The sequence below is a fragment of the Strix uralensis genome, chromosome 5 (genome assembly GCF_047716275.1).
Source record: "Strix uralensis isolate ZFMK-TIS-50842 chromosome 5, bStrUra1, whole genome shotgun sequence".
Lineage (NCBI taxonomy): Eukaryota > Metazoa > Chordata > Aves > Strigiformes > Strigidae > Strix > Strix uralensis.
This window is the reverse complement of record NC_133976.1, coordinates 57,026,383-57,044,120: the sequence shown is the minus strand read 5'-3', so window position 1 is coordinate 57,044,120 and position 17,738 is coordinate 57,026,383. Positions and strand designations below refer to the sequence as shown.

The window sequence follows — 17,738 nt, the reverse complement described above, 5'->3', positions numbered from 1 at the left end:
TATTGGAATGAAGGCGTACTGTGACATTGTAGGATAGATCCATTGATTCATTCTCCCTAAAGGAAGAGCTTTACAAATCAAAGTAATTTTTACGACACCGCAACTACTTTGTAGCAGGGATTTGCAATGTTTTGACTCTGCTAACTACCTGCACGTGAGGTCTCGATAACTGTGCTTGCAAAGTGTGAAAATCTTCATGTTAGCTGCTAAGAAAAGATGTTATTTCATGAGAGGAGTGATACATGCTGGATCATGCCCTTGCAGGACACCTCTCAGTCTTACAGGCAAAGGAAATTGGGCTAGAGGGAAGTATACCATGACATTCAACTGGGAAATGCAGTCTTGAAAATTAATGTTCTTGAATTAAAAAAGAGTGCTTATTCCAGTATAGCCCTTGATTGTGTGTAAATTTTGGGTTTGTTCCTCTTTCTTCTCAGCTCCTCCTAAGCCCTCTTCTCATCTAGCTGTGATGTCTTGCCTTTCAGAGGTGCTGCAGGGTTGGAGGCGTCCAGGGCTCTGTGACTCATTTGATCTTAATGGCTCCGTGATGCTGCCCTCCCAATGTGATCTTGTATGTCAGGTCTCCCCATGTTTACTTTCCCCCACCAGGCCTGCTCCACCTTTCTTCTGCCCAAGGCCACCCCTCACCAGGGATTGTCATTTAATGTACATTTTGCACAGCAGCTTTTACAGCAGAGGCCCAGCTTGGTTAGACTCTACTCATTGTCATGGTGTCATTGCCTAAAAATAAGAGGTAACAAATCTGCTGAAGAGATAATAAAAATAAACATTGTCTTATCCATGAATAACAGCAATCTTTGGATCATAATGAATATCTAAAAAAAGTGCATTGTGGTTAAATATTGTGAAGAGCGTAAGACAGTGTTCTCCAGTGTCATATTGTACATTATACAATTCACAGCCTATATTTCATAAATTATCAGTTTATTGTGTTGACAGAGCTGCCAGAAGCCAATCCTACTCAATATAATAAAGTCTTTCATTTTCTGATCAACATGTTTTAAATATTAAACAAGTTTAGTACACTTTAGATGATACCTTCTACCTGCCTCTGAATCTTGTCAGAGTTGCTTAGCTGCAAAGCAGAAAATGACACTTTTTTGGGTCACTGTAAATAGAGAAGCGAGACACTGAGGAGTAAACATGTCACTGATTACATGGGAAAAGAGGTACTAATTTAAACCAGTGTCAGTCTGGAAATAATGATCTGACGGTAGACAGAATCCTTTAGGGAAAGGAAAACCTTTCCTACCAGGGAGGCTGGACTGGGAGCTGAGCATAAAACTCGTCATTTCAGAGGGTTATTTGAAGTTGATGGTGCTGCAGCTGGGCAGGGATGGATGAACCCCCCATCTAAGGTGGTCTGTGTATCTGTGTATCTCTGTCTTCATAACCATTTCCCACAACAGAACAATGTATGCCGCTGGGCCCCCACTTCTCACCAGCAGCTCCATTCCTGGGGCTCTGCCGGCATGGGCTGCCGTGGAGATTCAGTCCACTTTCTGGAAATGCTGAGAGATTTGAGATGAAAACAAGCCAAAAATCTGGTTCCAAAAAAAGTGCCTAAATTCATATGTATAGATATAACTATAGAAATATATAAAGATGCCCATATAAATTATAAATAATGCACACATATTGTAAATACCCAATTGTGTATAATACACTGTGTATTCCTTTCCACCCAAAGATTTATGTTTTCATATCTTATTTACAGGGAATGCCCTCAGCAGTCCAGGGTGGAATAAGTAAGGTCTGGCTGGTATAGATAATTGCTCTGCCATAAGCAATGACTCTGGCCCCTTTCCAGCAAACATATATGGGTGGGCAAAAGGGTCACTGCTTCACATATGTGATAATCCCATGGGGTGTCTTGTAATTCAGTTAATTGCTGTGCTTCACATGCATGCAATCAGTCTGCGGAGGCAGCTTTGCTTTCTTTTGGGGTATATTTTATATATCAGCAAAGACAACCAGGAAGAAGAAAAATGCGTTAAAATAAGAACGGAGCCTCGACTGCTTAAGCGCTCTCATTTTTTTTCTTTTATTTTTTTTTTTAAGCCTAATTCACCTTAAAGAATCTCAAAACCAACCACAAGGGAAAGATCTGTGAATTTTTGTAATGGAAAGCGGTAGCCTCTAGGGCCCAGAGGATATGCAGGGAGGCATTTTCTGTTGCTGGTGCAGCTGAGAGCGAGCGAGCGAGCGAGACCTGGAAATGAAAGTAAAGAGATCAGGAGGCACATGGAGGGAGCTGCAGGGGCAGCCGATCCAGAAGCAGAATGCTGCCTTCTATAATTAAATAGCACTTACTATTATTATTACTTCTAGTAATAATACATTAATAATATCTCTAGTAATACAATACCATTTATCAAGGAAAGTTTATACATAGTGTGTGGGGGAAAACCCCAAGGAGAGGTGAGTCCTTTATTATTATTTTGGGGGCATTATTTTTGTCTTAAACCAATTCTGTATGTGTGTGTGTTTGTGTATGTAGAAAGGGGTGGACTTGAGAAACAAGAAAATCTGGATGTTGCTTCATTAGAAAGTAAAGGATTCAGATAGTAACTGCATGGATGGAACGTTGTGTAATTGCAAATTAAAAAAAAAAAAAAAGTGGAAAATAATATGGGCGAGATTTTGAAGCTAACCCCCTCTTCTGCCAAAAATGTGGGGTTTGCAAAAAAACAATTGTCAGAGATCCTAATCCCACCCCCTGGAAAAAATGTGGTAGTAGTCTAAAAGTGAATAGCTAGGGGAAAAGCCCCTGGGTTTATGTGAAAAACTTAGTATTAATTGTGTTTGTGCCTGTTTCTGGTTTGTAGGTTTGAGAGCTGTGTTCAGGGCTGTATTTAGGCTGCAGTTTCCCCCTCTTGTTTGGTAGAAACCCCATGAAGCAGCAGAGAAGCCCTTGTGGAATATCTTTTCAGATGCCCCTTCCGTAGGGGCTTGTAAAGTTTATCAAATAGAAAGGTTGTGGGATTATTTTTTTTTTTTTTTTAATTCTTTAATGCTTTAGACAGTTTCCGGGTGGCAGGGGAGGTTTTCTTTTTTTTTTTTTTTTAATCTTAAAGCCGCCTCCCAGACTCCTGGAGATGTGTGATTTTTATTTAAGCGGATGGGGGGTGGGGAAGGAGGAAGAGTATGTTTTGGTTTGTTTTTCTTTTCCTGGGGAAGCCTGGATATCTCCTGCCGCGGGAGAGCCCTCCCAGTAGGACCGGGGTGGTCGGGATGCCGGGGTGCCGGCGCCTGGCCGAGCCGCGGGGGGTGCGGGAGGCGCTGCCGGCCCCTCTCCGCCCGGCCGGCCGAGGTGGTGCTTTTGTCCGCGGCGGCCGCTAGGCAAGGCCGAGGATCGGCGGCCTAGTGCTGGGGATGGGGGGGAGAAGGTGAGCGGGGGCTCTCGCTCCGCCCGTGTGGGAACCAGCCCCGGGATTTAATGTTTAAAACGAGGCAGGAGAGGGATTGCTGGGTGGGCACGAAATCAAGAGCAAGTGGCCGGGGAACAGGCAGCGTCACCCCACTGCCCCCTCCTCACGCCCTGGGCGCACTGCAGTGCCCCTCGGGCAGGGCCCGGTGGGCCGCAGCAAGAGGAAGGGTGGCCTGCAGCACATGGGGGTGTTACGCGTGGCGTGGCCTGCGGTACATGGGCCGTTATGTGTGGGGTACAAGGCTGGAGAGAGCAGAAAAAGGGGTGATGGGGGCTGGGGTGGTCTCTTGAGGCTTTGGCCACCACCTCTGTCCCACTCACGGGAAAACTTATGGTCACTGCTTTTATCTTCAGCTGGGGGTGAAGGGGTTGTCTCCACCTCACCCTGCATTCACTGGAGGTATTGCTGGGTGAAGCTGGTGGCACCCCAGTGACCGCCACCCCAGTGGTGCTGTGGGACTAGTGAGGTGCTGGGATGTGGGAGAGTGGCCATGGAGGTACTTTGGGGCGTGTGGAGGGACAGGGTTGTCAGACCTGGTGAGCACAGCATGGTGGTGGGGACTCCGAGAGCTGTTGACTGTGAGAAGCATTCAAACCCAGGGAGCGGGACGTGGCAGAGAGCAGCCACAGGAGTGAGTGGGAGCCCATGTTTGTAGTGGGCTGAGTGGCTTGTCCTCTGCTTGACATGAGTCCAGTTACCTGTTCTGCTGCACCACTGAGGTGGCCAAACTGCAGCCAGTGAAATACTTCATGTTGCAGACTAGCACATCCTGGAACCTTTTGCCTGGAGGGGAGCGCACACAGCCTGGGGCTGAGCTTCTGTCTCAGTTGTACAACCTGCCACTTGCATCTTAGTGCACTTATTTCTGGCTGAAATGTTACAGTCAAAGCCTCGAAGTCGGTCAAGTGTGAACTCGTTGCTATCCCAGAAATATAGTATGAAAAACTTTGCCCAAATTCATCTCTGGCAGGGTTGAGAATAACATCCAGGTCCTTGATAAGGTAAATTCAGGTCTTTCTGTTCATCTCATACTGTCTCATAGGGCATATCTACCCAGTGAGTGATTGAGTCACCCTCTTTACTAGCTCGTGGTTCCTTCTGAAGGCAAGAAAACTATTTTGCCTGTCTGTAGCATTTTATTTCTGTCTGGCAAATAGTTTGTAACTCATTAACAAACCATGAATAAAGTCCTCTCTAGATGCTGGACCAGAGAGGATAAACATCTCTGGACTGAAAGGATAAGAACTTTGTAGTGGGGATATAAATACTCTGGATTCGAATTCTGCTGGTGATTTGAGCAGTCAAGTCTGGACAGACAGATTTGGTGGGAGGAGAGAAAAAGGCCTCTAAGATACACTGCTTCATGAAATGTTTTCTGCTGTTTTTCTAAAAATATTTAAAAGACCGAGAAAACAAAAGCTGAACAGGCTCTGCAGTTATAATTAATTATGCATTGGCTGTGGTATGGTGTGCAGCAGAACTGAAGTGTTGCATGTATGGGTAGTTTGCTGTGTGTTGGGTTTGCTGGCGTAACGAGTGTGCAGCTTGGTCCGGTCGAATGAGACATGGTGAAGAGACGACATTCCCCTTGGAACGACAAAGCGAGACAGAAGTGACTGAGTTTTCCAGGAAGGTGGCAGGGAAGGAGGTGTGAGGAGCAAAAGGAGGAGTCCCACTGGTAGCCTCCAGCAGTGGTGGGGCAGGCAGGACAGGGGAGAGGTCTGCCATGCATGGAGGAGGGTGCTGGTGTGGAGTCAGATTGAAAGGGAAAGATGATTGTTCCTGAGAGATGTGAAAGAAGTTGTTAGGGCAGCAGCATATGCATTTTGAGGGTGTTGGCATGAGAAGATGAGTCTTATGTGCAAAGTCATGACATAAACCTAAAGGCGTGATGCGGAGGAAGCTGGTCACGCACTTCCAAGGGAAGAGGAATGTGGGGCCATGTCAGGGAGCAACAGTCTGGAGGGGAGATCAGGCCTATGGTTTATGTCCAAAGAAGGCTATGGAGGATCTTGGGTTGGAGAACGTCACTGTAGAAGATGAGGGTAGGACTGCAGAGAGTAAACAGGATGCAGGACACAGAGGGATTTTTTTAAGGTGGGTTTTATAGCAAGGATCAAAACTGAACTGGGTGTTGGACTTGCAGAGATGCAGTGGGTTGGTCAGCCATCCACATGAAGCAAGGATGGAGATACTCGTGTTGGATGTTGTGGCAATGGTGGTGAGGAGAAAAAAAACAGAAGGGGAACTGCAGGATGCAAGAAGAGTTGGGTAACTCTAGGAAGGAGACATTCTGGAGCCTTTCCCTGTAGTTGTTTGGCTCCACTCCAGTTTTTGGTCAGTAATGTTTGAATGCCCTTCTCTGTGGGCAAGTAACAGTAACCAGTTCTCATTGTAACATATGCCCACATCCTGCTGTGGAGGATGTTTTAGCAGTGGGGTCAGGGTCACCATGAGAACAGGTACTGATCTCTTCTTCACTCCTTGCACTAGTGTTTTAAAAGCTGAGCTCAGAAGTAGAGGTTGAAGTAGGCTGTGTGCATCAAAGCTTTTCACGGTGATGATCTGTTTTGAGGATATACACAATTGTGAAGGTGTGCCACATAATTTTTGGAGTGCAGCCATTGACTTTGTGGTGACCAGCCAGTGTTCAGCTGCTCTCCCCACAGTCGCCAGTAATCTCCCTTTTCATCAGATCTGTGGGCTGCCGCTTCACTTCCCTGACTTTTGTTCTCTCCAGTGTGGCTCACGTCAGGGAGCAGCAAGAGCAGGGCTGCTCCTCCAGGGAGGACAAGCTAGGAGCCAAAGGTGATGACAGCTACCAGCAGTGCCCTCATTAACTAGGGTACAGTCCCACCATATCTGAACAGCACAGGTAGAACAACATGCTGATGGTAAGGGTCCATCAACAGTCCCAAAGAAAATGAGGTGGTGAATTGGGTCCAGGGTCCACCCAGCAAGTCCAGCAGTAGGATGTGGTGCCAGAGACAGGACTGGAGACAAGCTGCCTACAGTGTAGGTCCAAGGTTTGTCCAGGAGATAGGACTGAGGACAGATCCAGCTACAGTATAGCTCAAACAAGACAGTATGCCTGTACCTGAGCTGAAATGGAGCTCCTGGACCATAGGCAGAGGGTGCATGGGTGGCAGTCCAAGGTAAAGCTGTTTGGGGCATTTCAAGCCTGTTAGTGCACTCGGGGACCAGCCAGCTAGAAATTCCTCCTTCCTCCCTGTGCTTTCCCCCCATGAGCCTTTGTGAGGGTCCACTTGACTCTTTTGCCCCCTCCACTCCCCCAGTTTCTCTTGTAAATTCCCTGGGGTGGCTCTTTCCCCACCCTTGTATCTGATGACCTTCGCAGTTTTCCTGCAGTGCTCTGGGGTTGCTCTGTCCTCTTTCATGGCTTTCACTCTGTCTATGTGGAAATGGTTCCTACTACTCCTCTTCACCTTGTCTGTTCTCTCTTACTTCTGTCTTTGCAGAATTTCATACAAGGAGAAATATCAGATGAATTGCCTCTGTCTCTCTCTACACCTCAAGCCTGTCTGCGGGTAGCATTAGTGATCATATTAACCTCACAGTCTCCTTGTTAAATTTCCTTCTTTCTTCTTGATTGCTCATTACCCAGGCTATTTATAAATCATTCCAGGCCTTTTGTTGGTGTTGTACTGAAGTCTACCTGCTCTTCTCCATTGCTTCTGTTACAAGTCTTTATTCTTCATTGCTTCTGTGAAAAGCCTTTGTAGAGATGCTGATCATCACTCACCTTGTCTGTTGGCTTTCCCTTTCCTGCTGCACTGCCCATCCCGTTCCAAATGCAGCTGCTTAAAATCTACCTGCTGCTCCGACCAGATTGCTCTCATATTTAATGTCTGATGACTTACAAACTGCACAGTGTCACTTTCAAGCTATTGCTTCCTTCTGTTACCACTTCTTTCTGGTCTTTCTCTCACTGCTGCCTTTCCCCCTTACCCCAACTCTTCTTCTTGGTAAAGGGCAAGTATCAATTCTTCTACTTTTTGCATGGCGCAGAGCACAATCAATAAGGGCTTGATGAGTTGTCAGGATTGATTTTCACGTATCTTAAAGGTCCCTTCACCCTGTTCCAGACTGAATGTGCCATAGATACTGTAAGATACCTTAGAATGATAGGAGTGGTCTTCATGTAAAAGGGAGCTGGGCAATAATGCTCTCCAAGCTGTTGTAGTGTAGAGAAATGACTTTTGTTTTTCTCATGATCTCTTCAGAGGCGATCCCATGCTAGGAAGACACAGTGTCTTCAGCTCCATCTCATCTCAGTGTTTCTGTGCTTGCTGCCTTTGTCCCCAGGTTACCATTCCTCAAATGCTGAGTGTTGTTTGTGATCGCAGCTGGTTGATGGCAAGGCTGGGAAATTTCCTGTTGCCAGCAACTCTGTTTTGCCACAAACTGCCATCTCTTCTCCCCTTCTTTATTCTTTTCTTGTGTGGCAGACCTGTGTACCTTGGGGAGAGATCAGGGAGGAGCCATTCAAAAGTTTGCTTCCAGACTGCAGGGGATGAAGCTCATGTATCTAATGGTGTGATTCAAGCCCATTTTAGTTGAGAAAAGGGACATTACTCCAAAATGACTCCATCATACTACTTACTTGTCTGTGCTTGCAGAGACCCAGTCTGATTTGATCAAACCCAGACAAGTGGGTTTGTGCTCATTTGTGTTCCTGACTAAGTAGGGATAACTCTTTCTTGAGCCTTCCTCAGGCACTGCGCACCCCAATGTAAAACGCTACAGGATGGGGCCCTGTTCCCTCTCCAGAGGACCATTCCCAAGTCTGTGCTGCTCTTGCCTGCTGATTTTCAGCACGAAATTCCCATTACGTAGATTCATCGCTGTTCTTTTATGTGGACCACGGCAAGCAATTCCATCTCCTTCTTCACATCTCTCTTTGTGATAGGCCTCTATACACCTTACATAAATTACTCGTTTCATACGCTGTGCAGTAAACCAGTTTCAATCCGGCCCAGATAAATAGAGGTTAGAATTGCTTATCATGGGAGGGTCCCAGCACAAATTCCTAAAATGACTGCCAGTGCAGGAGAAATGTCGATTTTTGGGTTTTTTTTTCTTTTCCTAGAAGGCAGTCATGATAACAGTTGGTTCCCATTGCTTTATTTACTGGTAGCCTCAGTAGCAAGCTCAAATTGAAGTAATTCCTCTTTGCCTATGTATCCTGGTGGTGACATGTGAGAAAAAACAGATACTTGATAGTGAGCTGCTTGCTGTTCTGTATCTGCAGTGTGGGTAAATCATGGACTTCGGTGTTCTGGGCATCTGGTCTGGAACATTTTGCTAGTAGTAAATTCAGGCACACACAAAATACTGTGCTGCTTAGTTGCCAGCAAGACCTAAAATGACTCATTTTGTGTTGTTTCTTTCTCTTCTTCCTCTGCAGCAACTATAATGGAGAGACAGAAGAGAAAACAAGAAATAGAGAAAGGACTTCAGTTCATCCAGTAAGTGGACAACCTCATTGTTTTCTGTGTCTTTGGAGGTGGTTGCCTTTGTATCGAGGACTGCAGGGACTGAATTCTTCCTGTTCACCGCTTTGAGTCTGCTGCATGGGAAGGAGATACTGGTCCTGAGGATTTTCGCTGTGATTCTTCAGGGTGCTTCTTGTCCTGACAGCTCTCTAAACATGAAATTCAATCATTTTCATTTCCTTGGGTTTTGCCCTCCACTGCAGTTCCAGGATGATCTTTATAGTCAGCATAATGCTAATGCTACTTGGACCTTCTACTTCATCTTCAGCGTGAAGATCTCAGTGCTCTCTCAACAAGGTTATCCCACCGTTCTTAGGAAGGGAGATAGTGTTTCTATTTTGTAGGTGGGGAAAGCAAGGTAAATGACTTGCCAGGTACCCTGTATGGTGCCTATAGGAGAAATAGATGACCTGGGCTCTTCTACAGTTGCCAACCTGGTAGGTGCCTCAGGTCATTCTTCTGTGAATATCATGTGGCCTTCTAGAGCTTGAAGTGGTTGCTTATGTAGTAGTTACAAGTCCAAATACTTCCTTATAAAGCACAATGGTGTTTTTTCCCTTCAGTGTTCAAGTTAGCAAAGGCCTCAGACTCAGGTCCAGGTTCCATGTTGAGTAAGGAAGTAGCGAGATTGTAATCAGATTGGTTTGGGTTTTTTTTAAGGTCTGCTTTGAACCCTGCAGTTATTATGGCTAAAATTTGTCCATCTATGTAGGAAAAAAAGCCGAATCTTCCATGTTACATATTTATATCCTGTGACATGGCAATGATTTTTGCCCCAGTCTGAACCTAAATGGAGCTGATAACCCAGTTTCAGAGAAGTAATTGTGAAGTTTATTTTGGTAACATTTATAAAAACATGCAAGATTCCTGGAGAGAAAATAATTTAGAAATACAAGGTGTTCATGCTTCTGGAGTGTATCTTGAACTCTGAACCAGGGGCAGTGTCGTTTCTTGGCTTGTTTTGATGTGGAAGACGGGTATTCCAATTTTATAAGCAGAATGAATGTTTCTTATAGAGCCATAGCATTTTCTGTAGTTAAGAAGCAGATGATGATTAGATTAGATGAAATCTAAAAAAAGTACTCTCTGAACAATAAGATCATGTATACACTGTTGTATTTCAAAGGTGAGGAGGGCTATGAAAGGTGCTAGGGATTTCTCTAGAGCTTATTGTTTTCTCCTTGATGAGAAAAAGTAAATACATGTGGGCTAAGCCTGGATGATTTGGATGGTCCAATTTGAAGAACGGAACCATTCTAAGTCTCAGTGTTGTTTTGGGGTAGGTGTTACCCACACAAGCGCTACAAGTTTTGTGGCACAGCCTGGCAGTCAAGAGAGCTGGAGTTAAATGGCCTCTGGAACCTTCATTGTTTTCTCCCTTCCTTTTGTGGTGTAGGCCTAAAGGCATGTGGCTAAATTAACGAAGAGGAGGGTGATTGTATTTATCACTGTATGTCTTTGGTCTCACAGAGGATTTGAGGAGGTCTTGGAGTGCCAGTCTGGTACCTCTTATTAGAGCCAGATGCACTTAAAATATGCTTCTATTCTCCATGACAATCTCTCATGGGACTTTCTCAAAGATGGTTTTTTTTAGGTGGCTGTCTGGAGGCGTGTTACAGAGGATCATGTATGTGCAGAAAATAGCTGAGAATAAGATTCCTCTAGTCTCAAATCCCCTTGGGACCTGACCATCTCTTGACACCACTGTCACCATCACTGAGCGTAATGCTGCCTATGAAGTGATAAAATGTTCAGTAAATCACTGAGATCATCAACACAGGGCCAGGAAGATGATTTCTTCATCAGACAAAAGCCCTTGTTTGCACGGATGCCTGTTTCATGAGCATTTTCTCATCTTTTTTTCAGGTCCACATTACCCCTAAGCCAAGAAGATTATGAGGTAATGAATAATTTGTTTTCTGAAGTTGTGAGCCCTCTGGTTAGCAAGATTTGTTCTGTTGCACAGCCATTAGTTTACATACCAAAAATGGAGAGCATGGGATGGTCTGTCACAATTTGTGATTTAAAGTTTTAAGGTTCTGACAATGACAACTTTCAGGGAAAGGGGAAGACACTTGAGTGTTCAAGAAGAAAGGAGATTTTTCTGGGTTATTCTCTTCTACCAGAAGACTTATGGATGTTTTACAGGAGGGTGTGGAGGCAGGAGAATCTTAGTGTGCGGGAAGTTTGCTAAAACATATGGAAAGGAATGGGAAATTGGGAAACCTCTTCTGTTTCTGAATATCCATTTCAGTCTATTTGCTCTCTCCCTGCTGCCCAGGCCTTTTTGCAGAAGCTGGTGAGAAACCTGTTTGCAGAGGGCAATGATTTGTTTCGAGAGAAGGATTTCAAGCTTTCGCTGGTACAGTATGTAGAGGGGCTGAACGTGGCAGATTACGCAGCCTCCGATGAGGTGACCATCCCAAAGGAACTCCTGTGCAAGCTGCATGTCAACCGAGCTGCCTGCTACTTTGCCATGGTGAGTGCCTTTCCAAGTCATCTCCAGGGGCCAGGGAGGACATCATGGTTACAGTGCCATGCAGTTGGAAAAGATCTCAAGAGGGATTTCAGTTGGTTTTGTCCGCTCCCTGTTCCAACACTGGAGGAGACGATGACACACAGAAAACTCTGATATCTCCCCACTATTGCACTGTGTCTTGTGAGACCAGAGGAAGGATGTGAAGGAGAGGGGGCCAGGACTAAGGTACTGGCAATGCAGTTCTGGTCCATGTTGGTGATAAGTTAGTACAGTACAGTGCCTTTCTCTGAAATACTGCTTGAGTATTGCTCTGGAGGCTCCTGCCTCCTCAAGTGAGGCACTGGAAGACAGTGAGAAGGCTTTGGGTCTTGGCAGAACTTTCAGCACATGCATGGAAAAGGATTCTGAAATATTCAGGCTCTAAAAGGCTGCAGGCTTCTGTTTTCCTAAGGAATCTAACAGCTTTCCTTTATGGCACAACCCCAGAGCAGGTCCATCCTGTTTGTAATGAGACAGAGTCCCATGAAAAAAATTAGCAAGTGGTCACATAATTAAAGACTGTCAAATGTACCATGCCTAAGGTAGAAGGGGAGACAGGATTGCTCAAGCAGCCTTAACTCTGGCATTCACTGACTCTGAAGTGGTTTGAGTTTTTCAAGACTTAACAAAATGTTCTATTATGGTAGGTTTTGTGTGTTGTACGCTGGTCTCTGTATGAGGTAATATATGTATTTCCAACTGCCTTTTATATTCCTGTTTTCTGCTGAGAGATAAAATGTCTACATTCACACAGAAGAGGGGTTAGTCTGCTGTGCCTCAGCTGAGTTGAGGTGGTCTCTTTCATGCAGGGGTTGTATGAGAAGGCACTGGAAGACAGCGAGAAGGCTTTAAGTCTTGACAAGGAGAACATCCGAGCACTCTTCCGGAAAGCCCGCTCCTTAAATGAACTTGGAAGACACAAAGAAGCGTATGAGTGCAATAGCCGATGCTTGCTGTCCCTCCCACATGTAAGTTTTTGACATGCAACTCATCTTGATCTCTGTGGTTCACTACCGTCCTCCTCCGTAACATGCTTAGTGTGAGGCCAGAGAATAGTGGAAGAGGAAGCTTGGCTGTTCTTGGGAACATGCTCATGCCCGGAAATTCTGTCTCTCTGACTCGAAGATGTTTGACCTCCCATGTCAGTCCAAGTTACCTTCTACAGATAGTGCCAATCAGAGACACCAGTTAGTGAGAGCAGGTTTGGTGGCCTATTTGTGAAGAGGAAAATCCTACCCTAACAAAATGTGAACTAAGGCCATGAGATTGTTTTAATTAGCTGGTTTTATATGTCTAATGGGAGTGACTAGGAGCATGGGACAAATGGGAGCTGGAGCACTGGAAGGAAAACATGTATACTTTTCCTGGTTTAGATAAAAATGTCTCGTGTTTTACTTACTGATTGCTAAGGCAAGCTGATAAAGCTTTTTATTTCTTGAGGGACATGCAAATGTGTCATTGGCATCATACGTCATAGTTACTTTTATGTTCACAGGTGTGTAAATTTTTGCATTCAGAGGGGACTATCTGCGTATACTAGTCCATAGATATTTTCCTGACAGTGCTTTTGTTGAGTGTTCTTTAGGCCAAATATTGAACAGGAAATCAGACTGCGATTAGATAGGTTGTAGTGAGCACCGATGGTCTTTGCTGAATTTGGTTCTGATCCATTACAGTAATGCTATTACAAGAAAAATGCATCTGCTTGAGCAGAAGTTAACTTTTCTTTATTATTAGTGTTACAGAAGCAATCTATGAAAGCCTTGTTAGCAGTTAGTTATTCCTTTTGTACATCTTGTAAATTCTAGTTTCTTTGACTTGACAGAATGGGGTGACCAACACATATTAAAAGTATGTTAGGGGAGTTCCAAAGAACTGTTTTTTAAACAAACCCTTTTATAAAGAAAACCATCTATTATCTGTGTTCATGTAAAGCCATATCTGGCTATATTTCACATTGCAGTTGAGCCACTTAATTGAATTTATTTTTTAACCATATACTTATCACAGAATCATAGAATGGTTTGGGTTGGAAAGGACCTTAAAGATCATCTAGTTTCAACCCCCATGCCATGGGCAAGGACACCCTCCACTAGACCAGATTGCTCAAAGCCCCATCCAACCTGGCTTATGTTTACATATCTCCCATTATTATCATTACAATCATCGTGGCCTGCAAACACTTTGTCAGACTTCTCTGTGGCAGGTAGGTTCAGCCTTACAAACTCCATATCAAGTGATCTGCATTCCCTATTCTAAACAATTCAGTCTTGTAAATTAACATAGCCCATTGCCCTATTACCTGATTAGCAGAAATCACAGAACCACAGAATCATCTAGGTTGGAAAAGACTTTGAAGATCATCTAGTCCAACCATTAACCTAACACTGACTGTTCTTAACTACACCATGTGCCTAAGCGCTGTGTCAACGTGACTCTTAAACACCTCCAGGGATGGGGACTCCACCACCTCCCTGGGCAGCCCATTCCAATGCCTAACAACCCGTTCTGTAAAGAAATGCTTCCTAATATCCAGTCTAAACCTTCCCTGGCACAACTTGAGGCCATTACCTCTTGTCCTATCACCTGTTACTTGGTTAAAGAGACTCATCATAAGCCTTCTTTGTATCAAAGGCAAGTCATGCTGTCCATCACCTCACTCTTGTTCCCATTACACCTCTGGAGTGCACGGGTACTTCCAGCTTGCATTGCTGTAGCAGCTGAGAACTGTGTTGTGATCAAAGCAGAGCATGTATTAAAACTTCTGATGATGAAGGATCTGCCACTCAGTTGACTGTCTAGTAGAGTTAACTTGTTTCTGGGTGCAGATACTCAGTGCTGCTAGTTTGCAGAGGTTCCTGGCATGGTGGAATTGATACTCCTCTGTGGCATGCTTTTTTTTTTGGTATGTCATGGGGTTTTTTTAGGGTGTTGGAGGAGAACATATTGCATGCCCTTGTTGAGCATCCCCTCATTTAGGTGGGAGGTAGTAAGCGCCTGAGGGTGGCATTTGGCTGAGGGAAGGGAAAGCTAAAGGAAGATGTTGGGGATGGCAAAGAGCAAGTAACCCCCCACCCCTAAATCTCAGGCCTGCTGACAAAAAGGACAATAATTAACTATGTGTTGTTGGGAAGGGAAGTGGAGGCAGTCTAGAGAGAAATACTTTCTTGATCTTGTCCAGGAATCTGATAAGACATCTCAGAGTTATGTTGGCATGTGGAGTTGCATAGGGTAAATCTGGTAGATATGAGTATGAGATCAATGAAAAGAAATTACATCAGAGGTCTTTCTGGTGAATTTTCCACAGGGAGCAAGAAAATGGCAGACTTTGGAAGACATATGAGAGAGTGTTTGGAAAGGCAGAATCAGCAGAGGCAAACAGAGCAATGAAGACTTGATTGGTGTTAGAAAGATCTGAGAGGTGGAATAGAGTGAGGAAGGAGCAGTGAACAGGAGATTTGACCAAGAAGAGGTCTCTGGAGGGTATGGGGACAGTTTCAGGAGAAGGAGATACATCCTGAAGGGGTGTCAGATGGGGAGAGAAGAGGAAATGGATGAGATAGATTTTTATCTTCACTGAGTTCAGAGAAGATGGTAACAAGACCAATGTTGAGGGTGTGAGGGAGCAAGTACTGTCAGAAAGTGGCACTCCAAATTGAAGGGAAAAGTTACTGATACTGTGGGCTGGAAAATGCAGAGGCTAGTGAGGGGTTGAAAGGGAAAGGATTAACCTGCAGGGAGAATGAGGTTGGAAAGACCAGCATGGCAAATAGAGAGAAGAGAGCAAGCTTCAAGGTTGGACATGAGGGAGGAGATGTTGGGACATTAAGGAGGGATATCACAATAGGTTGGGCAGATATTTTTTTCTTCTTTGAAGAAACTGTTAAAGTACTCCAATATTTTTGCAAACATGGAGAGAGAGGAAAGCAGAAGGAAAGAGTTGCTGATGATAAATAAGCAAAGAAGGTTGTGGCAGGTTGTTAGTCCAGGCAGAACTGGAGAGCTTGGAGCAGGGGAATGGAGCATGGCCCAGAACTTTGTCTAAAGCCTGTGGTGGTCTATGAGTGGGTACATGCAGTGAGCATGGTAAATGGCATGCAGCAGGGAAGGCAGAAGGATCTGCTTGACTATGCTGAGGCAGTTTACCCATAGCCAAAGATGGTGAAAATGTCTTGTAGCTAATAAGTTGGAAACTGAGACTTAGTTTCAGCTTTAAAAACAAACAAACAAGCAAAACAGGCTAGTGGATACTGTGTGCATATCAGAACTGATTATTAACTCTGCGGCTGGCAGAGATGGAAGGCGTGCAGGCTCCTTCCCAGACATGGAGACCTTGTGGAAGCTGTATCAGCCCCCAGCAGCCAGCCTTGGCAGCACTTCCAGCTGTCTTGCCAGCAGGACTCATGAACTCTGCTTTCTTGGAAGCAGACATTTGATTCTGATTTTATGCAGCATTGAAAGAGTGTCAGGGAATGCTCCTGGTGCAACCTCAATATCTCAGCAGGGCTGGATGACAAGACCCCTCAGGTCTACATGGACTCTCCTACGGCTGCTCTGGCAGTTGTCCACCTGCTGCTGTCTACAAGTGAGGCTTCTTGGTGCGGCCCGGTGTGGATAACTGCATTCCTGCTTATTTCATTGTGTGTGCCACAAAGGCAAAACTGAAAGTGTCCTGCCAATGGTTTTGTCCCCAGGATGAAAGCGTCACGCAACTGGGACAGGAGCTTGCCCAGAAGCTGGGACTGAGGGTTCGAAAAGCATACAAAAGACCTCAGGTATGACTTCTTTTTTCTTAGAGGCTATCCTTTGGCTCTTTCAGATTTACTTTTGCAGAAGTAGTAGGTGCTGCTCTGTAGGTATAGACACACATACACTACTCTGCAATCCCTCCAGCAGGCTGCTGGCTGCCCTCCTTGTCCTGACCCTCTGACTCACTTTGCCTCAATCCATTTCTAACCTCATTGCTGCTCTGTATCTACTGCCAGGAAGTTTCCTGAGTCTCCAGCTAAGCCAGGCAGAGCTGGGCTGGTGCTGCAGGAGAGGCCTCTGGTGCACTGGGAGCATGTGTTTTTTGGAGGAGAGGGACATGTGGCCTGATCCCAAAGGAGGTTTTGCATCACGGTCCTTTCCCAGTTGGGGTGGGATCCTCTGCTGCATTGGAGACATGGCTGCTTTTGTAGTGCAATGGGTCGTGAAGGCTTCCTGCCCCATATCTAGGCATACACCTTCTTTGTGATGGAGGAAGGGCCTGCACTTCGTGAGAACAAGAGGTACACATCTGGTCAGATGCTAAGAAAGAAGGCAGCAAAAAGTGAGTCGTGGGCCCAATTAATCGACGCCAGCGGCTGGATCTGTAACGTGGCTCTACAAGGAACTGCGGCTGTAACTAGAGTGCTTCTGACGTTTAAATGTATACCCTGGGATGGAGCTAGAGGGCGTTACGCCACTGCTAGCACTCTTGGATAAAGCTGCCTTGGTCATGTAAAATCCCAGGATGCGTTTTCAGGGGTAGGGAACATTAGCTAGTAGTTGAGGTTTATGTCTGCATTTGCATCCTCGACCCCATGCGCAGTGGTGTGTTAAGCAGCCAGCATGTTCCATCTCCAGAGGGACACCTTTGCAGTATGTGTTGAAGTAATTGGTGGGAATCCAGTTTGCAGAGAACTTTTGGGGTAAATTTGGCTGTAGCATCTTATTCCTCTCCCTGACCCACCTCACATGTGATTGGCCTAACCCAAAAGAAACCTTGACATTGTAGCAGCTCTCAACACTCTGAAATGCTTCTGCTGCAAAAGAAAGGGAAGTTTTATGCAGAAATACTTTTTGTAGCTGCTCACTTTGCCCTTGCCACCTTTTTGCTGCTGTCACATTACTCAGCTGTGATGGGCTTAAACCACCTGTATGTTAGAAAAATTAAAAAAACTCCAGAATGCTTTTTATTATTTGAAATTTAGCGATTGGTATTTTGATAACACTTTGCTATCTCTTGTGTTGACTTCCAGCTTTCATTCCAGTGCTGTAATGCCTTCCCAAAGTAGTAATTTCTTAATGAAAAGACAAAACCTTCCGTTCCTCAGGGAATTTTTTTGCTTCCTGGTTGTGTGTTGGATGTTGGGCGTTTTGCACTGAGGTGTCCAGAACAAATACATGGCCCCTTCAGCGTTCAGAAAACTGTACCCTTGTGTCACAGTGGTATTTATGAGCAGTGTCTGGAAGGAAACCATATTGTAACCCAAATTTACCTAGTTTACC

At 45.0% G+C, this 17,738-nt stretch overlaps 1 protein-coding gene across 10 annotated transcripts in view; it reads left to right on the top strand.

The window, feature by feature from the left end:
- Positions 1 to 17,738, top strand: part of ZC3H7B (zinc finger CCCH-type containing 7B) — a 53,946-nt gene that overhangs the window by 1,233 nt on the left and 34,975 nt on the right. For 9 of the 10 annotated variants that reach the window (XM_074871053.1, XM_074871047.1, XM_074871044.1 and 6 more), the window contains exons 2-6: positions 8,881 to 8,941; positions 10,835 to 10,868; positions 11,250 to 11,447; positions 12,296 to 12,454; positions 16,181 to 16,261. In XM_074871053.1, coding sequence (XP_074727154.1) covers positions 8,881 to 8,941; positions 10,835 to 10,868; positions 11,250 to 11,447; positions 12,296 to 12,454; positions 16,181 to 16,261 — 533 coding nt within the window. Of the gene's footprint in view, positions 1 to 1,906; positions 2,443 to 8,880; positions 8,942 to 10,834; positions 10,869 to 11,249; positions 11,448 to 12,295; positions 12,455 to 16,180; positions 16,262 to 17,738 lie in introns of those variants that run through there. The other variant, XM_074871049.1, reaches the window with a different exon arrangement.